Source organism: Myripristis murdjan, chromosome 9 (assembly GCF_902150065.1).
Source record: "Myripristis murdjan chromosome 9, fMyrMur1.1, whole genome shotgun sequence".
NCBI lineage: Eukaryota > Metazoa > Chordata > Actinopteri > Holocentriformes > Holocentridae > Myripristis > Myripristis murdjan.
In genome coordinates, this window is record NC_043988.1 from 25,821,956 (window position 1) to 25,844,317 (window position 22,362).

At 41.3% G+C, this 22,362-nt stretch overlaps 3 protein-coding genes across 4 annotated transcripts in view; 2 read left to right on the forward strand and 1 right to left on the reverse strand.

Moving 5' to 3' along the window:
• Positions 1-311: 311 nt before the first annotated feature.
• On the reverse strand, positions 312-5,070 carry LOC115365117 (transcription factor BTF3-like). The gene is made up of 6 exons (XM_030059912.1): positions 4,920-5,070; positions 2,380-2,448; positions 2,148-2,261; positions 1,376-1,577; positions 1,145-1,201; positions 312-712 (listed from the first exon to the last, which is right to left on the reverse strand). Exons 2-6 carry the CDS (start codon positions 2,446-2,448, stop codon positions 666-668), a joined length of 489 nt encoding a protein of 162 aa, XP_029915772.1. The 5' UTR covers positions 4,920-5,070; the 3' UTR covers positions 312-665.
• A 483-nt stretch (positions 5,071-5,553) lies between these two features.
• utp15 (UTP15 small subunit processome component) lies at positions 5,554-14,594 on the forward strand. 2 transcript variants are annotated; one of them, XM_030059908.1, is made up of 12 exons: positions 5,554-5,726; positions 6,175-6,309; positions 6,450-6,542; positions 7,340-7,524; positions 8,687-8,865; positions 9,407-9,532; positions 10,245-10,380; positions 10,555-10,639; positions 12,722-12,877; positions 13,121-13,222; positions 13,464-13,597; positions 13,753-14,594. In XM_030059908.1, exons 2-12 carry the CDS (start codon positions 6,220-6,222, stop codon positions 14,051-14,053), a joined length of 1,587 nt encoding a protein of 528 aa, XP_029915768.1. In that variant the 5' UTR covers positions 5,554-5,726; positions 6,175-6,219; the 3' UTR covers positions 14,054-14,594. The 2 variants fall into 2 exon arrangements, with proteins under 2 accessions (XP_029915768.1, XP_029915767.1); XM_030059907.1 differs by lacking the exon at positions 5,554-5,726 and adding an exon at positions 5,829-5,998 and having other exon boundaries at positions 13,753-14,053.
• Positions 14,595-17,935: 3,341 nt separating this feature from the next.
• The window catches only part of LOC115364974 (rho guanine nucleotide exchange factor 28-like), a 43,132-nt gene continuing 38,705 nt past the window's right edge, over positions 17,936-22,362 (forward strand). The window contains exons 1-4 of the mRNA XM_030059686.1: positions 17,936-17,947; positions 19,329-19,470; positions 20,679-20,788; positions 21,244-21,430. Of these exons, the coding sequence (XP_029915546.1) occupies positions 17,936-17,947; positions 19,329-19,470; positions 20,679-20,788; positions 21,244-21,430 (451 nt within the window). The remainder of the gene's footprint in view (positions 17,948-19,328; positions 19,471-20,678; positions 20,789-21,243; positions 21,431-22,362) is intronic.

The following is a 22,362-nucleotide window of genomic DNA, read 5'->3' on the forward strand; positions in this document are numbered from 1 at the left end:
CTTAGTTATTTTGTGTGTATGCGCATATCATTTCTAAGACTATGGCCCTTTGTGTTCAATTTGGAAGCAAACAACTCTGGACACCGGACAATGATGCTAATTCAGAAAAATGGGTAACTTAAATATTTTCCTGTGGGAACTGCCCCTTGGGAATTATTGGGACTTAGTGAAACACAATTACTGTAGTTATGTATTAAACAACAACAACAACAACTGCAAGGTCCAAAGTTTGCAGTGAAACTAAAGCAGTTCTTCCCTGGTATCTTAAAAACTTCGACAAACATGTAAAAAACAAGAAGAAGAACTGAGAATTTTAGAAATTTAAATGTTATTTTTATTACATGATTGAGTTCACCGATACATTTGATGTGTTGGCATCACAGCGCGGGAGAGGCGGCGTGACACAGACAAAAGGGATGCACATTCCACTGGATAAAATCTTTTCACTGGGACAGCAGAACAAGGCAAATCAGACAACAGGGTATCAGGGCTGACATATAAAATGACTTATGTATTTCATCCCTAATGGTCAAGGTAACAATTACGGTAAGAGCAACTTTTATTTGTAGCCATAGAGCAAAGAGGGAGATGAACAGTTATAAAATAAAAGCTACTGTGTCAAAATACAACGTCAAGAAAAGCCTTGAAATGTCCACTGGTGGTTGTTAGTTTGCCTCGTTCTTTGAAGCCTCATCAAAGTTCTCAACAAGATCTAAAAAAAAAAAAAAGAAAAAAGAAATGGGTGAAAGGAAGGAGAGAGAGAGAGAGAGAGAGGGAGGAGATTTAGTGAATAAACACCTCAGACACAAATCAAATATTTGACATGTTCAAACTAAGCTTCACTTCTGAAAATCAGCATCTTAAATTACACAGAAATATTTTCAATCAACAGCATTTAGCCACTAACAATAATGTCACGCGTTTGTGATTATTTGATGTCTGACCCAAAAAGCAGGCAAATCAAGCAGGCAAATTCATCTCAACCAAACCTAGTGAGGTCATTTATGTCCTGCGGGATTATGCACAAATGACAAATTCTGAGGTAATCTGTTTTTGTATCTTACAAGCATTCAGTAGGCCTACTGTTAGCTTAGAAAATAAATGCAAATTTTTGTTTAAAGGGGGAAAAGGGGATTTTGCTTGCCTGGAACCTCGTCATCCTCCTCTTCAGCAGCGACCATGGGGGCTTTGTTCTCTCCAGCTGTGAGGGTGACAGGGTATAATATTAAGATCATGTAACAAAATAGTACAAAAAGAAAAGAAAATATTGAGTACACGGGCAACAGCACACACACACACACACACACACACACACACACACACACTACAGCTTAACACAGTTGCTCAAAACACATCAGTAGCTTTGTGCCTCTACCTGGCTTAGGCAGGGTCTCTGCTAATCTCCTGAGGCTGGTGAGACTGTCGGCTCCGAGCTGGTTTAGGATGCCGGGGAGCATCTCTGTGAGCTGCTTGTTCTCAGCGTGACCTGTGATGGTGAAGGTGTTGGCAGCCAAGGAGGCCTGGACCTTTGGGTTGTTAAAGTGGATCACTGTTCCCTGGTTTGTGAACATGTTCACCTAATGTGAGGGAAAACAGAAGGGAGAAACAAGGAAAACGATTAGTGGATCTTCCCTGTGTGAAGCTGCCGCATCACTCAGAGGAATCTGCTGCACGATTTTGAAGTGCCAATGCATTTACTTCTCTGTACTTTCGTCCAGAGTGAATTTATATGAATATTCACTTTCTTGATTTAGACTACCCATATTTTTGCAGTTTAAAAAGGTATAAATCTGCCTGAAGTGTTGAATAACTTCTTGACTAATAGCAAGTACAAATGGTGATGAAACTATCTTGAAATGTAACTGATTTCAGTCTGTCATACACAAGCACAGGCCCAGATTACCTAAACATCCAAAAAAATGAGCTATGATCGTCAAACATTGCTGTTTCACACTTCAAACTAAATACATGAAATGGGACTTCCAGGTTTATAAAAGTACCCACAACTGTGAACTCTTTATAGTCCAAACGTCAGTTTGAGATGTGTGAAATATTTGTATGTGTCAAAGCTGTTATCTCTGAAACAGAGAGTTGTACAGACAGTTATGAATCACGAGGAGGCTCATTCTAAGTGAATGCTGCTGTACCTCCTCAATGCCAGAGATGTTGTTGACTCCCAGTTTCTTGAGGGAGAACTGCAGTTTCTTGTCATCGGCTGTGGCTGTTCTGTGCACCACCTTCTTCTTTCTGCGGGCCGACCCCTGTAGAAGACAACAATGATCTGAAGCATGTGACCACAAAAAAAAAAAAACAACCCTGACAAACTTGCAGTGCTGTCCATTTCCTCAAAGCAACCCGCCAACTTGTATCTCAACCTACCTTGCCGCCTATGCGAACCTGCGCCTGCAGTTTGGCGAGCTTCTCCTGGTTCATTATATTCTCCTTCATCTGTCAAACAAAACAACGGATACACAATTATTGTTAATTTTAAATCTTGTCATGAGAACAACTGCTGTGATAGAGGCAGTAACCAGAGTCGTTAGAGAAAAAAAAAAGTACCCTTACATCTGAGCCATCAGTCACTCAGAAATCCTTGGCATGCGAATGCCAAAGTTTCGCCTGGTTGTGGGCAACACAGCTTTTATGTACTCACTGCCTGTATGCACATGCACACTAATTCTATTACTTAGGGATTACTAGAATCAATGAGAAATATGACAGGCGTACAAGAGTTTTTCCACTGTCACACAGTCTTTCCTGCATAAAGAATTTGGTATCAGCCACCACCACCAAATTTAGTACCGCCATCAGCTCAGCATAGTTTTGACGAGTGTTCTTGTGGGACACAGTAACAAGTGTTGTACTGTCAGGGACTCTAATATTTGTCATTTGCAACTGCAACTGTGGTACACAACCATCACTACGGCACATGGTGGTGGTGGCGGTGGTGCTGTATCGTAATCAGCACAGGAACCGGCGCTACCGAATCAGCCAACGAAGGAGAGACTTCCACTTTGGTGGTGGCAGCGGCGACAACGTTATTCTACGTGGCTGAAACAGGTGAATATTTTGTCTTTTGCATCCAAGCATGTCCAAATCCTTTAATGAAGCTTACTAAGTTACTGAGTATAAGTTAAATTTTTCAGTTTTGCAGATACAGTGAGTTGTAAGATTAATGACATTTTTTTTTTTTTTTTTTTTTTAGACAGCAAGGGAGAATCAAGAGAGGTGAAATAGTACAGGCAATCTGGTTATTACAGGCAGATGAAAAGCAACAATTCATGTTACTGATGAGATACGGTAAGTCTGCTTAAAATGATGCTTATGTTATTAATCATGTAATTAGAACTCCTAAAATACACTGCTTGCAAAACATGTTTGCAGCTGACAGTTGACGGCATGGTACACATGCAAATGTGAGCACATGATCAGGTACCAACATGACTTCAGGAAAAACCCCGTTTCATTTATTCGAAACTGGTGACCACTGAAACTCGTGGTCTGGGTGAGGTGATAGGAGCCAAATCGACCATCCGGCTATATTTGACCAATTGCCTCAGTGCCAATGATGTAATGGTATTGTAAGGTTAACTACTAGTGCTATAATAAAACGTATTACGGCTGGGACGATGCACTCCCGATGTTTCCCAATTCAATACTATCACGATACTTGGTTCCACTTTAATATGTATTGCAATTGTACAAGAAGCCTGATTTGATATGATCTGTGACTTCTGCTTTTTGAATTATCCCCTAGTTTGTGGATGCAAAGTTTCACGAGGCTCTGACTATCCAAGAGGTCACAGTGGGTCATGTTAATCAGAGATGTCAAGTTTCAAAAACCGGACTCACTTCAGTGAAACGGCTACTATGGGGGCTAACATGATCACACACGAATAAAACTGGGCTCCATGAATCCACAAGAGCTTCAACTTTCCAGTCAAACCCAATTGAATGCAACTCCAAGACTGTTTGGGCGCCACTAAGTAGAAATACACCATTTTAGAATAGGAAAAAATAACACATTTGTACACTGCATGCAACAACCTAGAATAACATGGCTGGAACAAACTGGTGGTACCAATTTCTTTAATTTAAACCGATTAATTGTTTTTCTTCTTCTTCTTTTTTTTTTTTAAACTCAATTTGTTTGTTTGTTTACAATTGTTAAACAAACAAACAAAAAAAGTCACGATGTTGAATTGATTTTCCCCATTCCTCATGATCAAGTGTGTAGAGGCAATAACAGCGCAGCTAGAACAATCTGCAGGTCAGGAAATTGCATACTTTAACTGCAATGCAACATTTAAAATCAATTAAAGACGACACTGGAAGGTGAATTGGGATTTTGGATATCTTCATATCACAATGCCTCACCAGACTTGAAACTCTCTCAAATCTCTCCACTTCTTTTGGCACAGAGGGGAAAAAAAAATCTGCAGCTGCCACACGCCTTAAAATAGCCGCACACTCGTTGTTGGTCGCTCAAATCTGGACTGAAGTTTGCACAAACTAGACAGAGGGAGGTGGTCGGCTAAAGTTAGCAGCTACCTCGACCCGTTTCGTCTTGTTCTCCCGGTAGAGAAACCGGAGCTAACCTGGCTGTCTTTACACTCTCTCTCCATGTCTGCACGGATGGATAGATGTGTTTGGGTGTAGTCACCGTTCACTTTTCGGTGGATAATCCCGGACAGCGAGCTGTAAACGCCCTAAAAGTTAGCTGACAGATCTCTCTGCTAGCAGGGGAGCTAAGCAGCTAACGTTAGGCCTCTTCACTTCGGGGGCTAACACACAAACATGTGCGGCATTTTGCTTCCACCTGGCCGAGAGGAAGGCAACAACACACTGCTCTTTCTCCACAAACCGTGAAAAATACACGCCAGATCAAGCTTATAAAGTGCAGTGAGCCTGGAACTGACCTGGGAGTGTGTAAACACGCGGGTCACACAGTCGGTGGAAGCTCGAAGAAAGGAGGGAAGACAGGAAGTGACGCACTGAGATAGACGGCGTGCCAGCTCGGGTCCAATGTTTTTCCCTAGCACGGCGAAGGCATGATCGTTTATTCTCTGTAGCAGCCTTTCCCTAACTAACTTCAGCCTAACCCTGACACTAAGCTTAACCCTAACCTTAACCAATGAGCAAAAATGACCACCAAAAATGTACAAAATAAATAAATAAATAAATAAAATAAAATAAATAAAATAGTCCTGAGTCTCCTTAATCACATATTCCAATAAATCCGAGGTAGTTACTGGCGAAATCATATTTGGGATAATTAGTGTATTAAATTGGTAACTGGAGTGATTTGAGACAGCCTCGAGTTCCCTCTACTTCCCTCTTATTTATTTTTACTTCATTAAACCACAATTATTCATGATTAATTTCCCGACATTTAGCCATATAACTACATTTCATTTGAACAAACATACTGAGGCGATCTGATCGTGATTATTATTGGAGATTCTTCGTTATTAAAAAAGAGTAGATGGACATGTTGATCGCTGATTAGGTAAAGTGCAGTAATCACGGCGATCAATAAAGTTGACAACGGAAGTTTCTACGTCACAAGCATGGCGGCCTCCAGTGAGCGGAGAGGCAACGTGATAACTCCCTAAAATGAGCCGCTTTGGGTGTACTTCAGCAAGGATCGCCGCTCTCATCTAGTTTCAGCGCCTTATAACCTGCTCTAATTAATATCCGCACCTCTGGGAAATAATCCGTCAAAGGTGAGAAGCAGATTAAGGTTAGTTATTGTTATCCGCTAATCTGCGGCGCCGCTAGCTTCTGCTGCGCTGAGCACGTTGGCAGGAGTTCAGTGATCTGTCGCCGCATTTTCAGATGTGCAGCTTTAAGTTTTAGTCGTTTTTATATAAGGAAAGGTTTGATTATAAACATCCTCACTTTGTTATGGACGTTACGCACACGCCTATGAAGAAATCGCTTCAAACTACTGGGCTAATCTGCTAATCACGGATTGTCAACCTGTTAGTTTGTTGAGGTTCGGGCTAAATTTTTACATTAAAATTTGTTACCATGTCCATTTTGTGAAGCTGTCTGTGTGTACTGTCTTTCGGCTCTGAGTGCTCATTAAATACTGATTAAGCACCCTTGGTGATAACTTTGAATATTTTCTTTGATCCATGTTTTTGTTTTCTCTTTATGCGCCTTAATCAGAGACAAAGTAGATCCTGACAGAAAGAGAAAAAAAAGTGCGCAGAGATGGCCTCATTCAAACCCACGAAAATCCAAGTCTACCCTAAACTGGGAGAGAAAGTTACACAGGACACATTGTACTGGAAGAACTACAAGGTGAGCTTGTTGTGTGTTGTTTTAAAAAGTTGCTGTGGCTTGGATTGATGTTGGAGTTGCCAGTGACTGTATCCTTTAATTGTCATTCACTGCAGTTCTTATCAATGCTTTTTTTTTTTTTTTTGCCTCTTGTGTTGCAGGCTCCAGTCCAGATAAAAGAATTTGGAGCTGTCACAAACATAGATTTCTCCCCTGTGGCGCCTCATAACTACGCCGTGACAGCCTTCACCAGAGTATGTCGGCTTCTTTTGTGTGAATTCAGCTCAGTTGTGTTCACTTAATTTAATCAGAGATCGTTCAAGACTAAAATATTGGTTTATATTGAGCCTTGAATGAGTAATCAAAGTCACAAGGTTTAACCGAGATGCACTTTCTTTGCATTAATAGATTGTTAATCATATCTGATGCAGGCCTGAGGGCATCCTCATGGTGTCTTTGGGAAGGAAGACTTTCCTTTACAGGCATCAAGACAGAATAACGTCACCCTCCACAAAATGTATTCATAATGAGGCAATGCAATCTGCTGTGCAAAATCTTTGTGATCGATTGTACTAGTTTGCTTTCCTTGGTTTCACCTCATCTGGACTAAAGAGAAAAAAGTTCAAGATTCAAGATGCTTTATTGTCAATTCTGCAGTTATGTGCCAGACATACAGAGAATCGGGAAAAAAAACGTTTCACTCTGATCTTACCCAAGGTGCAAACAGTGCAAAAAGTTAAGTATAAATAACACAATTAAATAGTGCAAAGAGAAAAAACTACTTTAAAGAGCAATACAAAAAGCAATATAAACAATATTAAACAATAGGATGCAATAAAAACAAAACAACAACTCTCATTCCACAGTGATTGTATGAAGTATGCACATTACAGTATACACATCTAAAAAAGCAATTACTCTTGCGGTTTGCATAGGTTGTAAATGTGTGGCTCTAATGTCTGATTCAGATTGGTAGGGTTGAATGAAAAATGTCTAAAGTACTGCTTGGAGGTGCAGCGTTCTTTTCACTCTAACACTGTCCTCCCTTCAGATCCACATCTACGGGCCGTTCTCCCAGGAGCCAGTGAAGAGCTTCACACGTTTTAAGGACACTGCGTACTGCGGGAGGTTCCGGTCAGACGGCCAGCTGCTGGTGGCCGGGTGCGAGGACTCGGTGGTGCGGCTGTTTGACGTCAGTGGGAAAGTGGCGCTCAGGATGTTCAAGGGTCACACAAAGTAGGTGTCTGTGTCTGCTCGGCTCATGTTGATCTGGCGGAGGAGCTGAAACCCTAAACGTCACCAAGTGAATGAATTGTGTTGTTGGAATGTCTCTTGGTGTTTGCCTGTACGACTTTTTGTGATCTCACCACTTTATGTGTGTTGTCTGTCTCCTTTCCTTGATCATTTGCATTGTATGCTGTTATGTGGAATATACGATATGATAAAACTCTGGTGTGTTATACAGTCATATACCCACATCCTCTGTTTTGTGATGGACGCCTCATGCTATTCTTCATGAGCAAGCAAAGCAGCAGTTAACTTTATCTTGTCCGTTTTTATTATCCCAAATATTATCCCATTTTTTTTTTTAGCTCAGATTTGCTCGTTGACTCTCATTAGATGGCTTGTGATTCCTTGACTATAACTGAGCCACATGATTTGCAACAAGGTGGAATGATTATAGTTTAATTTGCCATCTTTGATCTCATAGTTCTCTAGAGTTTTCCATTCCACACCAAGCATTCAGACATTACTATGCATTAAGAGTGGACGATTAAATCAGGTAATTTGGATTTATGTTTTAAATCCATGTGAAAAATGGCTGAATTGTAAAATCGAGATGTTGACTACGTTATGTTATGTTATAAAAGCCGCTGAGCAATCTGTCAAAAAAGGCAGACATTTCGCTCATCTGCACGGAACATGCATGTCCAGAGATGCATGCGCCAATCAGCACTCACATGATCATGCCTGCTAAGTTTCCTATCAGTTAGTAGTTGTAGTGAAAAATGAGAGAAATCTAGATTAAAACTGAACAGTTTAGGGGGTAAAAAAAAATCAAGATTTTAGTTTCTGGCTATATCGCCTAGCTCCTTTCTGCATATACAAGTTGGTCTCAAGTATCTTTCACTAGTTTCCAGTTAATATAGATCTACAACCCCTTTCCTCTCTCTAGCTCTGTTTGCAGAGGCCGTGCAGGTTAATTTTTGAGCATCACTCTTGTGTTGGTTGGGCAACAGGTTGTGTGATGATTTCTCGAGTGATCCATCGACTGAAGTCCTTGATGAGCTCAAGACGTCTGACAGTTTGTTTACAGCCAGCCGGACAAACATGTGACTTTGAGACTGAGCCGTCCTTGTTGACCGAATCTTTGTTGTCTGGTTGCATTTGTCCTCAGGGCCGTACGTGTCACAGACTTCACCTCCGACCGTTATCACATCCTGACAGGGTCCGATGACTACACCTGTCGACTCTGGGACATCCCAAACTCTACTGAGCTCACCTCCTACCAAGAACACACAGACTACATCCGCTGTGGAATCACAAGCAAACTCAACAGAGATCTCTTCATTACTGGTGAGGAGGAAGCTAAATCTGTTATAGTGTCAGGCCTGAATGAAATAAAGTGTGATACAGAGTTAGTGACGTGGCAGTCGATTCAGTGGTAGACGATGCTAGTTTAAAAAGCGATTTGTTACTTCACTTTATTACTTGGGGTACCAGAAAAGTAACTTGTGTAACAAAGTTATTTTACATTAATTTTAAAATAACTTTGAGTACTTTTGCATTACCTGCTTCAAAACATGCAGTAACAATATGGTCTGTGCTGTCAAGTGTTCATTTTTTAAATTATAATTTAAGTTTTAAAATGCAAGACAAGACTTTTCCTCTGGTTCATTTGTATCAAACTGTAAGTAGCAGCATGTTTGCTTTTTTCAGTCTGTGCAAACAAAAATGAAATGGCATGAAAGAAAAACACAGGCTATAATTATAAAAAAGTAATGCATCACAAGAATTTGAAAAATGAGCATTCTGGCAAAAAAGTAAATTCTAACCAAAAAGGTACTCTGACATTGGATGCAGTGTGTGTAGCTGATAGTTGATGTTTTTGCTCCAGGTTCTTACGACCACACGCTGAAACTGTTTGATGCCAGAGTGAATAAGAGTGTGATGACGATGGACCATGGCCAGCCGGTGGAGAGTCTCCTCCTCTATCCGTCAGAGGGACTCCTCGTCTCAGCAGGTAGTCCACATTCACATCTGTCATGCTCTGCCTGCACACTTCATGTTAATAGATATCCCTCGTCACTGCAGCCTGCACTGACTGACTGTCAGACCACACGCAGAAATGAGATTATAGTCAGTCGACCCCAGACTTTATTATATTTGTTTATTATTACATTTTTAGTCATTTATCTTAAAATGTTGTTATCTCGCATGGCAACAATATTTTGTTTTTGTCTTGCTTCTGTTAATTAAAGTATTTGTGGTTGAAGCATGATGCATGATGTTGTGACAAATTATAACAAAGGGAAGGCCTGTTGACAAGTGGGTGGGTTACATCACAACAAACATGAAGAGGGAGAGCCACTGAATTGTTCAAAAAATTACATCTGCTTGGATGTTTTGTGCACACACACACCATGAGGTAACAACTAAAAATACACCAAATGCTGGAAAGCAAAATGATAGATTGTTATATAAAAATACATTCAAATTAAATGCATGTATGGAGAGCAAGCCAACAGTGTGAACTTTAAAAAAATCTATTTCATTGAGTTATGATGGGGGTAAAAAAATAAATAAATAAATAAATAAAAATCCCCCACACCGTTGCCCCCCTGGAGTTTGTTCCGCATTTAAAACTGCTAAAAATACACCAGGTTTGCTAGTGTCAACTAATGATCTAGCATCTGATGAGGCAGCAGCCCTCATTATTTGTGTTTTCCTTTCAGGCGGACGCTATGTGAAAGTGTGGGATCTGCTGAAAGGAGGTCAGCCTCTGGTGTCACTGAAGAACCACCATAAAACTGTCACCTGTTTGTGTCTCAGCAGCAATGGACAGAGACTGCTGTCCGCCTCTCTGGACAGGTGTGTATGAGACAATATAGGTTTGGGAGCTGGCAGACAAAACAGAATAAATATTAAAAAAAAAAAAAAAAACTATAGAGATTGCAGATGCACACTTGATTGTTGCAGTTAAATTCTCAGTTTGTTAAATTAAAAGCAGTATGTTCTAATCAGAACCTCTGTTTGTCTTTGCAGGCATGTGAAGGTGTACAACACAACCAACTATAAAGTGGTGCACAACTTTGACTACGCTGCCTCGATCCTTAGTCTGGGTTTGGCTGTAAGAAATTAACCACTACCCTTCTTTGCATGAAGTCGTGATGTGTGAACAGTGATGAATATTTGAAGGCTCGGATGGTGTTTAAAATTTAAGAGGCAGCGGTGATGAAAGAGACACTGTCCCCGACACGGCAAAGTCATAGGCTCAATTTCTGCAACAACCAACAGAAAGACCCAATATTTCCAAAGATTTTATGAAAAATAGATGAAACATTATACGCTTTGCTCTCTGTGTTGGCATGAGACCCATCCTTTTTATGAAAAAAAAAAAAAGAAATCTCTATTAACGTCGGGACAAGAGTGTAGTGTTTCTGGAACCTGATGTGCTACTGCTGAAAATGAGCTGACAGGAGGCATTTCTCACTGGAGGCTTTTAGCGCTCCTAGATTTACCGATTTCTGTCAGCACCGTGATCTTTGCAATCTTTGCCCTGTCTCAGATTTGTTAGAACTAAACAGAAACCTAACAGTATGTGCCATCCCAGCTATAAACTGTGCACTGCAGTATGTAGTGTGTGGCGAAATGCTGCTCGGCTGCTGCATTCACACCATTCTGAGTCCATGTGATTTATTTACACTAACAGTCATGGCATTTTGAGAAGTTACTCTTTTTTTTCCAAGGTTTTCTGAAACTGGATAATGGTGTAAAACTTAGGCATTTTAAGTGTTTGAAATCCTCCTTAAATTCAGTGCATGAATTAGAAAATCTATTCATTCAGTGTACCCTTCACTCATGTCACCCCTCTGCGTTTAGATGTGTTGGAGTTGCACACATGCCATTTGGGTACTTGCCATTCTTTTGACTAATGTACCTGAAATCTGAGTGCTTTGGTGCTGCTGTAGGAAAATTCAGGTCTCCACATCCTGGGTCCTCTTTGGCTTCAGACTGCAGGCAAATCAGATTTGTTTCTCAGATCTTTAAGACAGACTGACCAAATGTGGTTTGGATTTGCATAATTTGCATTTCATGTAGTTTTTGGCAGTCCAGACTTTTTAAAATCAATCTGGATATGCCAAAAATGGATTTGGGCTGTCTTTCAGAACCAGGCCTGTGTTTGGTCAGTCTGAGATGGAAGTGCTGCGTTGTTGTCTATGTTCTTTCAGATTTCAAGTGGTACACAAATTCATGTACACCCTCCAGACGCAGCCAAGTTGGCCAGACAATTTGGCCGGCAATTGAGTCACTTTTTACTGCGCCCAATTTCTGGCATGCATTTCCACATGAATTTTGAAGACCATCATCCACCACCTCACATACACTCATCACCTCTTCTTAGGTGAAACACATAGACGTCTTAATTACTTATGTGCTTGTATCAAGTCAAACTTAAGTTGCAAGATATGTAAATTACAAGAGAGCTTTTACACAACCACGTTAAAAACAATATCTAAACACCTGCAGTGCAAACGCACCATAAAAATGCAGATTGCGTAGAGAACACAACACATGCATAATGTGTCAAATAGATCCTTTCCAGTACACACTTTAATAGGGATAAAATCAAGTGCAAAGCTCTAGAGAAAAGTTTTCAGCCTGCTTTGAAGAGGTAACATCAGGGCACACCTCAAGTTCTTTAGCAGGCTGTTCTAACAGCTGGGGGTGTAATGACTAAAAGCGGCTTCAGCAGTTTTTGATTTACTGGAGGCTAGTACAAAACCCTGACAGACCCAGCTTGATCAATTTGAGAGCCGTGTTGTGGAGCCAGGCCATTTAAGGCTTTGCAGACAAGCAGCAGACTCTAAAGGCAACTCCAAAGCTCACTGGAAGTCAGTGCAGTGATATAAGAAGAACACATTTAACGTGTTGAGGTCTTCCTGTCCTAGTCACGCCAAAAAAGATGACCTGATGATGCCTGAAAAAATGGTGTTACAGTAGTTTCATCTACTTGAACTAAAGGCATGTACAGTTTTTTTAATAGTCTTGACTGTGATGGAAAATGCCTCTGACTGATAATTTTGGAAGTTAAGATTGCTATGGATCACACCAATTTTCTTGTCTGCTCACTGCACTCCAGGATGGTATGTGAAATAACAAATTCCTGATTGCACTGTAAAACTAACTATGAACATATCTGTCCTCTCAGCCGGATGATGAGTCCATTGTTGTGGGGATGACCAACGGCATTCTGAGTATCAAACACAGGAAAAGCTCCGAGGAGACAAAGGAAATCTCAGGCCAACAGAAGCGGCGGCCGGCATACCGTGTTTTTGTGAAAGGGAAGAACTATGTCCCGAAACAGGCAAGGAACATTTTGTGACATACAGTGGCCGAGGTGAACGGTTCAAGGCCTGGCACGCTCTTTTGAGTGGTTAGTCCATGAGTCGAACAGATGAGCTCAATTTGTCTACAATCTCAACAGCCTATGCCAATAGTTTGTGGTTATTACAGGCATAATTAGATAGCTCTGCACTCACTTCATTGTGAATTTATGTTTTTATTCCCTGCTTCTCCTCACATTGTTGAAACATGCATCTTTTTCCAGGATGATTATCTGGTCAGTAAGCCAGTGAAACAGCATTTGGCCAAATATGACAAGCAGCTCAAGAGGTTCAACGTATCCAAGGCTTTGGATACAGCTCTGGAGGTAAATTTCCCATATTCATGGTTCAATGAGGTTCCTTACAGTCTGAGAAAGGCACTCATCTATAGCACTTGTTACTCTGAGTGAAAGGGGAGATAAAGAAAGTGATGATAAAGAGCAAATAAAATCATGATCTGTAAACAGATGTTCTTCTGAGTGATGCTGAAGAACATTTAAATAGTGGGTAGTATTGTTATTTTACTCTTAATTTAAACACTAATATACACTGATATTTTATTAACAGACGTGGACAAGATTCAGAAAGCCAGAGATCACAGTTGCTGTGATAAAGGAGCTGGACCGACGAGGAACGCTGAAGAATGCTTTGGCAGGAAGGGATGAACGGGGGCTCTCTCAGTTGCTCAACTTCCTTGTAGGGTAAGACTCAGAGAAAACCTCATTACCTAGCATGCAAACAGTTCAAAATGAAAAATGATGTCATGATGTTTTACTGGATGCATGTAACTGAGTAACTTCTGACTGTATTTTGCCATATGTTGGTTGTAAAATTTTATTTATTTTTGTCTGTCCAGGAATTTGGTTGACCCCAGATTTGCCCCTGTCCTGGTGCCAGCGACTGAGATGATTCTAGACATCTATCAGTCTGTGATCGGCCAGTCACCGGTGGTGGACGTGCAGCTGCAGCGTCTGCAGGACCTGCTGGAGAGAGAGATCGGCTACCAGCAGGACTTGCTGGAGGTGCTGGGAATGTTGGACACCATGTTCACCTCGTCTCTCCCCAGGAAAGAGGTGCCATGCTCGGGCATCAGCCGACCCAATGGCCTGGCTCAGGGAGATGCAAGCGCCCCGGGACCACAGCCTCAGGCCACTTGAGGTTCCTAGAGGGACCTAAAGTGGCCTCTTATTACAACATCACCTCAGTAAAGAACATCCGATAACAGAAACTTCATGATATGAACGGCTGCACACCACAATCTGGACTTCAGCACCACACAGAGACGTTTTATCGCCGGTTTTGAGAGACAGGCAACAAACCTGTGGTACCTGTGGTGTTTTAATGCGCAGTGACTGAAAACAGAGAGAATGTGTTCTTACCATTATACATAAATTTATGTATAAAGAATCTCTGGATGTATGGATGTGAAGTGAGGCATTGTTTTTGTTGGAAACTGTCATTACATTTTCCATTGTATATGTTGTATGTTACGGAGCCATATCAGGGCCAAGATGAATACTTCGCCCTTAACACCCCACCCCCCAACCTGAATAAACATCTGGCCCTGATTTGGCTTCATATTGTGTATATCTGTATGATATCAGTCAGCAGATATCTGCTTTATATTTTGATAAGATTTACAGTTTTTGTCTGTTTTGTAAGATGGGAATAAATCATTACAATATTGGAATTTGTGAATGGTCATAAGTGTGTGATCAGTTTGAAAAAAAAAAACAAAACAAAAAAACAGCTCACTGTGTTGTAAATTTGCACTGATAAAACCATGTAACATGTATTACTCAAACCTGTGCTGAGAGTTTGAAATGTAAATGTGGGGTTTAATGACTCACTGGGTCATTTAATCTGTTTCTGGTACCACTTTACAATAAGACTAACCTATAAAGGATTTAAGAATACATTATAATTAACTTCTTAACACTTTGTAAGGTTGTAAACACTAAGTCATTTATAAGTCATTATAAACAAGTTATAACAATTGTCACACATCGATGCAGGCTCACTATCATGTTACTGCTTCACTGCATCTGTTCTGTTAAATCTCACGTCCTGCTTGCTGCTTAGCCTGCTGGTGTCACTTTACAATAAGACAACCCTCATAGTAAACCTGCACTGGTGTATGAAAACGGTTTTAACTTGTTTTGAATTGTTAATGATTTATAAAGCTTAATTATTAACCTCATTATAAACCATTCATAAACCCTTCATTAGGGTTTTGTTAGTGGCACCCTCTGGCCACTGGAGGCCGCTGTAACCTCAAACAAACAAAGTGTGTTTTATTTGTAGGAAGAGCTTGAGGATTTGATCAGACACCTCCAGGATGCTCAGTCAGTGAAGTCTGCGGTCCTCCAGCAGCTCAGACCCCGGGATCCTCAGTGCGACAGACTCAACACTTTCTCAGCTTTGGCTCCTTGTGCTTTATAAATAAATGAAGGGAGAATAAAGCCAAGTCAGCCGTTCGTTTCTCCACGTTGATGCGCACATGCAGGTTTCTTCTGACGGAGTTTCTGAGTGCCTCTAAAGGTGGGTACATCAAGGAATTAAGCCTCTTATGACAACCGTATTACATTTCTCAAATTTTACACATTTGAAGTCACCGAGAGGGAAAATGTGTGTAAACTGGCCGTTGAAGAGCCGCGCGCGGGATTTGTTTTGCAGGTAAATGGCTCAACATGCAACTTGAGAGTTAATTCAGGTAAACATTTTCGGAAAAATAACTAAGAGTATGATATTCCTCTACCAGCTATTTTCTGGTGCCCTAGTGAAATTACAGTGGTCTTAATTGAACTTTTATTTTTACCCACCGCGGTGTCACAGTAATATTCCTACAGTGACTTGCATTTTTTGTGAGTTATATGAGTCATATCGCTCTAAAATGTAAATGCCATCTCTGTCCGTGGACCGTTTCCTCTTCCTGCTCGGTTCTGGTTTGGTCTTTGCTCCCAACACTATTTTACCCTTTACAAAGGACTTAAATGCTAAAGAAAACAATGGACTTTATTTAGAGTCAGTAGTCTCTCTCTCTCTCTCTCTCTCTCTCTCTCTCTCTCTCTCTCTCTCTCTCTCTCTCTCCTCACTTTGTCTCCCATTTTCCCCACATGGAGAAAATTGTGATTGTCATTGTGTTTATGAAGACCAATGCTGTGCTGCTTTGTCCTGTTTAGGAAGTGATCCTCTGATAAGGAGCAGGAGGACTGGACATAAATACAATGGATTTCTCACTGTACACATTACATAGGGCTTCATCAGGGCAGGAAATGAGGAGGAAATCTCATTCGGGCTCAGCTGATAATGAGCCCCTGTGCTTGGTGGTTTTGTTCTGGTACAGAGTCTACACCGGCCTGGAAAGTACAACCACCCTTCATTAAATTCATTATGCACATACCTAGTCAGGATCAAAAGATTAACCTGTCTCATCAGATGCCCTCTTGACTCTACTGGGCACAGATGAGGTTTGATATTCTTGTCAGGGTCAATCAGGAGCAGGCGGAACAACCAAAATACCAAAGAAACAAAAAGAATTCATAAAAATTAGAAAAGGAAGAAAAAAAAAAAAAAGAAATCACATGCTCCCGCAGGGTGTATGCTTACTTTCGAGGTTTTGTCTCTCAAACATGTCTATTCAAACGCCTCTCTCCTCTTTCAGTGACTGTGCGGATGGAGCTGAGCAGGAGGAAGGTGCCTCTGTATGTGAGTATGTGCACGAGTTTGCAGTCGAGTTTGGAGACCATCCTCTCCAATTAACCTCAAGAGCTAGCTTGGGAAATCTGCAAAACTGGCTCAGAATGTACTGAGAGATCAGAGACTTCATTTATTGGAAAAAAAAGACAGATTTAGCACATATTTTTGTGCTCATGACCAAAAAATTGTGATTTGTTAAAGCATGTCTTAAAGATCCTGTGAAATGTCATTTAGAGCATCCAAGCCTCAGTGATATTTTATCTTTTTTTTTTTTTGTAACTATTTTCTGTCACGATCTAATACATGGGTGCGATTCGTATAATTTTTAGTTTTCTTCCCATTCTTTGGAGTCATTGTATGTGTGGTTTTATAAATGAGACCTCAGAAATGGCAGTGGGGTCGACGAGGGCGTTTCTTATCAGCATCATCAAGACAGGAGACTGGTGTTTTCTCTTCTAGTCAAACAGGAACTTGCCGCACTTTCATTTCAGTGCGTGAATGAAATGTTTCTGCTTTTGCTGTTGGATTATTTGAATACTGAATCATACTTTCTGAGGGGAAAAATAATGTTATTCATCAGCAGAGCGGTGACAATAGGATTGTGGCATTTGTGTGTATAACTGGTAAATCAATAACTCTGTGCTGCAGTTACAATAATGTTTTTCGTTTGAATGTTTTAACTTACACAAGGTTGAAAAGGAACTTTTATTTGCTGTTTGTTTAATTGGTGATGTCTGTCATGGTGTTGTGCCTTTGAATGGATCTGTGAGGCTAAGCTGTAGTCAAATAGCGGCAGGGTTGTGCTCAAGTACCTTTTTTGTGTGTTTTTTTTTCACTTGGGATTTAAAAGATGGAGTCAAATATTATTGTGTATGATTGTGCTTCTCCGAACATCAAAGTGGACATATTTTATGCAATCATGTGAATGTGAAACATGCTTTGCTCGGAGACATGAAAAAAAGGCCCAGGAGTCCAGTTTTTCAGTTTGACGTGTATGCGGGGCTTTTTTTCTGTCACACAGATTAAAGGAACATTTCATGAGGATTCCCCAGCTTTTTCACAACAAGAAATTAAATCCATTTCCCTCGCATACTGAGGTTACTATCCAAAGACCCCCATCATGGTATTGATGTTCAAATTCTGTTCTGCAGCTGTTGTTTTGGTCTGTTCCTGTCTGCATTTCCTCTGCTTCTGGAAATCCTCACTGCTCCATCCACAGGGTTAGGGTCAAAGCGACAGGGCCACAGGCACTAGAGAGCCTGTGTACAAGTTACACAGGCTGATAAGCCTGAGAAAATTTTTTTTTTTTTTCTCCAAACCAGGCGATACTGAATTGGTACATGAACCTGAAGGTGGGGTTTAGGTCAGAGAGAGAGAGAGAGAGGGGGAGGCAGGATTACTGTGAGAGCGTCTGTTTGAAAATTAGAGAAGTAGAAACAAGCCTCCACTTTCTTGGAGTGAGAAATCAGGTCAGCTCTTGAGGTGATACAAGGCTAATAGATAGACTCTCATGAGAGGGAGAGAGAGACAGACAGGAAAAAATAGAGAGAGACCCCTCTTACACAAGGCTCCTTTCTCTCTTAAAGGTAAAATCCAGCCTCAGATAGTCTTACAGTCTTGTGCATCATCGATCTGTGATGTTCAGTGCATTGCAGGAGCTGTTTTGTGATTAAATGCCATAATTTTCTTTTGTGTGTGTGTGTGTGTGTGTGTGTGTGTGTGGATGTGTGTATACCCATTTTCTCTCTACCTGACGCCTCTACTTCTACGTCAGCTAGTAACTTCCTGATTTGGGCTCAGCCGTGCCTTTTTGATGTTCGGCTGTCTCAAATCCAAGAATTCACATCTGTGCCATGTACAGCATGCACAAAATTAATAATACAGAAATGCACCAATTACATTTTTCTTACTAAATTATATGTCTAAGAGCTCTTGGTGGCCTAATGTCTGCAAAGCTTATGAAACTTCCAGCTCCTGGGTGAATTTGCGTGTTGATGCGGATCCCAGATCACATTGTTATGGAAATGAGAAATGTTACATTAGCCTTAATTAAACACTTTTAGAATGAGGTTAGCCTTAAACTCAAACCCAACCTTAAACAAACTGTTCCACATGCCTGATTTAACTATAACTGTGACCTTAACCAACATGAACCAAGAATTGGTTCATGTTGGTGCTGAAGGGCAACTTTGATATACATTTATGCCTCTTACATTTTGTTTGCTACTTGAAGTTTCCCCATGTGGCCTTTTTTTTTTTGTATCCACCAACATTTATGACCTTTGTAATAATTTTGAATGGCTTATCCTTTGGTTATAACCCTGGTACTCCAGGGGAATATGTTTTCACACCTGTACATCTGACTTTCGCTCAGTTTTCTCAGGATACCAAACAGACTCGGCAGCTATTATACTTTCCTGCCCCATTTCAACTTCTCTTCTCTCAGATCAGCTGTCTAAGGTGTGCTGGGTGCTTGGGATCAGGGCAGATCTTTGCAGTAGACACTAAGACATTCCTATTTTTATTGAGTTGAGGAATGTTATATTGCACTCTCAAGAGGAATGCTATAAGGGGATTTGGTGTACTTTACAACTCCGCTAGAAATGTAGAACACTGCGTCAGAATGGGCCCGTCCTCTGAAATCAGGCTGTATCTATAGGAATGCATTTTAATCTCTTGTACTTTTTCCTCTGTTTTCCCCTCTCACCTTGTCTCATCTCGCCTTCTTCTCAGGGCCAGGCGAAGGTATTTGCATTGCTGGAGGGTTTAGACTCGGTGCCAGAGGATGCCGAGGTCTTCGTCGTTCTGGAGGGATCCACACTGATCCACGTCGTCAGAGCTCAGAGCGATGTGATGCTCTGCTTTATCGTGCCCGGTATGTGCATTTGTGCGCCTGCTTATGACCGTGCAGTGTGCATGTGTTTGTGTGTGAGTGCATGGTTTCATGTCATGGAGGTCATGTGTTGTTCTCTAAAAGGGAGAAAAGGTGAGAAATCCATAGTAAAACATTGCACCACACACCCTGACAGCCCCAGATTTTCCACTGCTGTCTGTATTATAATGAGGAACAGGAGCTTAGAGCTAATGCCAGCCGCCCCTCCCTCCAGCAGTGTGACTGTCTGTGAGTACGCATTTTACACCTCCTCACTAGGTGAATCATGAGACAGGACACACACACACAAACTGTCTGGGTCTTGAGGTCTGTAGGGGCACAGAATCTTATCAGCTTCCTCTCAGGAGTGAAACAGTCCCATAAACCATATATCAACATTACCCCGCTGCTATAGAAGTCCACATAGACAACAGGAAATCCTGCAGACCCATGTGCTCTCAACAGCAGTTGGGTTGTTCACATTATAGCTGTTTAATTCATTTTTTCTCCCTATTCTCCATAATTTGGCAGGGTCTTACAAACTGAATTAAAAATGGTTTGTCAGAGTTTTAATTAAAGTTTGCATCATGAAGTTCCTGCAGCGCACAGCACTGACCGACAGGAGTGCAGCCGGAGATTATAGGTCCTGTGCACAGGAGGTGACCCTGGGCCCCCTCCTACTTTCCTCTCATTTCCACACCACAGTTGTTCCATTGATGACAAACATGTACAAAGCACTGCACATGCATTTGCTGATCAATTATTGGATTTTAATTGAAGCTACTGGTTTTAAACATTGCTGTGATCATGCTAATCAGCCACCCAAACTTTCACCAGTGGTCCTCCTCAGTCCAAAGGACAGTTTTGTTTTAGTCTGCAAACGGGAAAAACATAGCCAGACTTATTTCCTGCTTGGTTCAATTTGTCTCCGATAACACAACAGTTGGCTGTGTCATATTTTTGCAAAAGCTTTGTTTTGCGGTTTTGCAGATTTCAACCAAATCCTGTTTCAAAAAGAGCAGTGTGAAATTAAAGTATAACTTTAAATAAAAGTAACACTTCAGGAGCCCTCCCCCCAGCCTGGGGCTCTGGGCAATCAGAGAAAAATAAGCCTGTTTGAGTCTCAGACATGTCAAAATAAAGAGGTAGAGTTTGTCTGAAATAAAATCCATATTTTGCTATGGTTTGATTTCTTCCCTTTCCATGTGTAGGACATAACCTGGCTGAGGTGGTCTCTGTGCAAGCCTACCTGTGCTCAGAAACCACACCTCTCACCTGGGTAGGCGGAGCCACGTTGGAGTATGTCCAGGATGATGCTCAGGTAGAAGTGACACACAGATGTGCTCAAACAACTGCCTCCACACACGCACGCACGCACGCACGCACGCACGCACGCACGCACGTACGCACGTACACACGCACGCTCACACTGCCAAAAATGTCATTTAGTCTAGTGTTGAATTTTTTCTGTTGCTTTGTGTAAATAATTGAAAATGTCTTTTAACAGGAGAGATAGTTTCATTCTTTTCTGTGCAGTTCCACCTGTTTTGAGATTGCGTGCAACATGTTTTTTTCCTCAGTGCTTTGAAACAAGGCAGATCACTCTACCTGTATCAAGATATGTCACTTGATTAAGGAAAATTCTTGAATCTTGTGGATTTGCATTGTAAACAAGCAAAATCCTGGCCGAGCTTTTTTTCCAGATGGATCTTTTGTGCTACTTGAGCTGACCATGGATGCAGCTCATTTTTCTACTCTTAACTGCTTCACTCTCAGGACCTCGCAGAGCACCTGGTAATCCACGGTCATCGTCTGACCTCCACGGATCACAAGGAGCTCAGCAGCCTCTTCAACCTGGGCCAAGAGAGCTCTCGCTGGGCTATGGACCGCCGCGTGGCCCTGGCCATGGCCAACCTGGATATTCCTCACAACTGGAATGTGCTGGGTAGCCACAGTGGAGAGGGTGAGAGCAGCCTCAATATTTGAGTGCTGGCCATTTCAGCACAGAAATGTTGATTATAAGCTTATTAACTTTAGTGTAACAGGTCATGGAAAATATAAACAAATATAAAATATAAACAAATAAAAAATGATGATTACAGTTTGCCATTTCTTTTTGAAGTCGCAGATAGTCAGGCTTTTCTCTAGAGAGGGGCTTGCTTATTATACACATGCTGTGTCATGAACAAAACTGCTTGAAGGCAGTGTGTGAAGAGAGATAAAATTGACAGGCTTTCTAGTCGCCCCATTTCTGTGGGTCAGCACTGGAAACTTGGAGCCAGTGCTGAGAATGAACTTTTCAACTCTGCCCTCCCCCACCCCTATTTTGTTTTCTCTGCCATCATTCCCGTTTTCCACGCTCATTGGGACGAGATCGGAAGTGACTGTGGTCACATGTGTGCTTCTGTTGAATTCATCAAAGCCAATTAAGCAGTGTGTAATGTGGTTAAATGAGCGTCTCCATCTGGAAGTAGCCCCAGGTTATAGGCAGAGTTAAATAAATCTGTGAGTATGAGTGTGCGTTTGTGTATGTGTGTGTGGCCTGTAAGCTGACCAGCCTGTTATGAGATGCCACCATCTGTTTGCATGAGTTGAGTGGGTGTGTAGGCCACTAACATAAATAACAAATCAGATTTTGTGTTAATATAGTTATGGCAGTCTGTTTCATCGCAACGTCTCCCTATGAATGTCTGCAGTTAAGCAATATAATTAGATAACACTGTCTATGACATCACTATATCGCTGATGTTGTTGTATTCGACCGAATTATCAGACCAGACTCTGTTTTTGGCTGCCATGTTTAAAGAATTTGAGCGACATACAAATCCTTATTGTCACAATGCGATTTCACATTTTGAAAACTGATGTCTGTTATCTAGATTTTGTGAGCTTAAA

What these genes read in the sequence shown, in the direction of transcription:
- utp15 (XM_030059908.1), top strand. Translation starts at nt 6,220, where the DNA reads ATGGCCTCATTCAAACCCACGAAAATCCAAGTCTACCCTAAACTGGGA. An exon ending in TGTACTGGAAGAACTACAAG is followed by an intron (nt 6,310 to 6,449) that starts GTGAGCTTGTTG and finishes CTTGTGTTGCAG; the next exon opens with GCTCCAGTCCAGATAAAAGA. An exon ending in CAGAGATCTCTTCATTACTG is followed by an intron (nt 8,866 to 9,406) that starts GTGAGGAGGAAG and finishes TTTTTGCTCCAG; the next exon opens with GTTCTTACGACCACACGCTG.
- LOC115365117 (XM_030059912.1), bottom strand. Translation starts at nt 2,448, where the DNA reads ATGAAGGAGAATATAATGAACCAGGAGAAGCTCGCCAAACTGCAGGCG. An exon ending in AGGTTCGCATAGGCGGCAAG is followed by an intron (nt 2,262 to 2,379) that starts GTAGGTTGAGAT and finishes TGTCTTCTACAG; the next exon opens with GGGTCGGCCCGCAGAAAGAA. An exon ending in GGAGGATGACGAGGTTCCAG is followed by an intron (nt 713 to 1,144) that starts GCAAGCAAAATC and finishes TTTTTTTTTTAG; the next exon opens with ATCTTGTTGAGAACTTTGAT.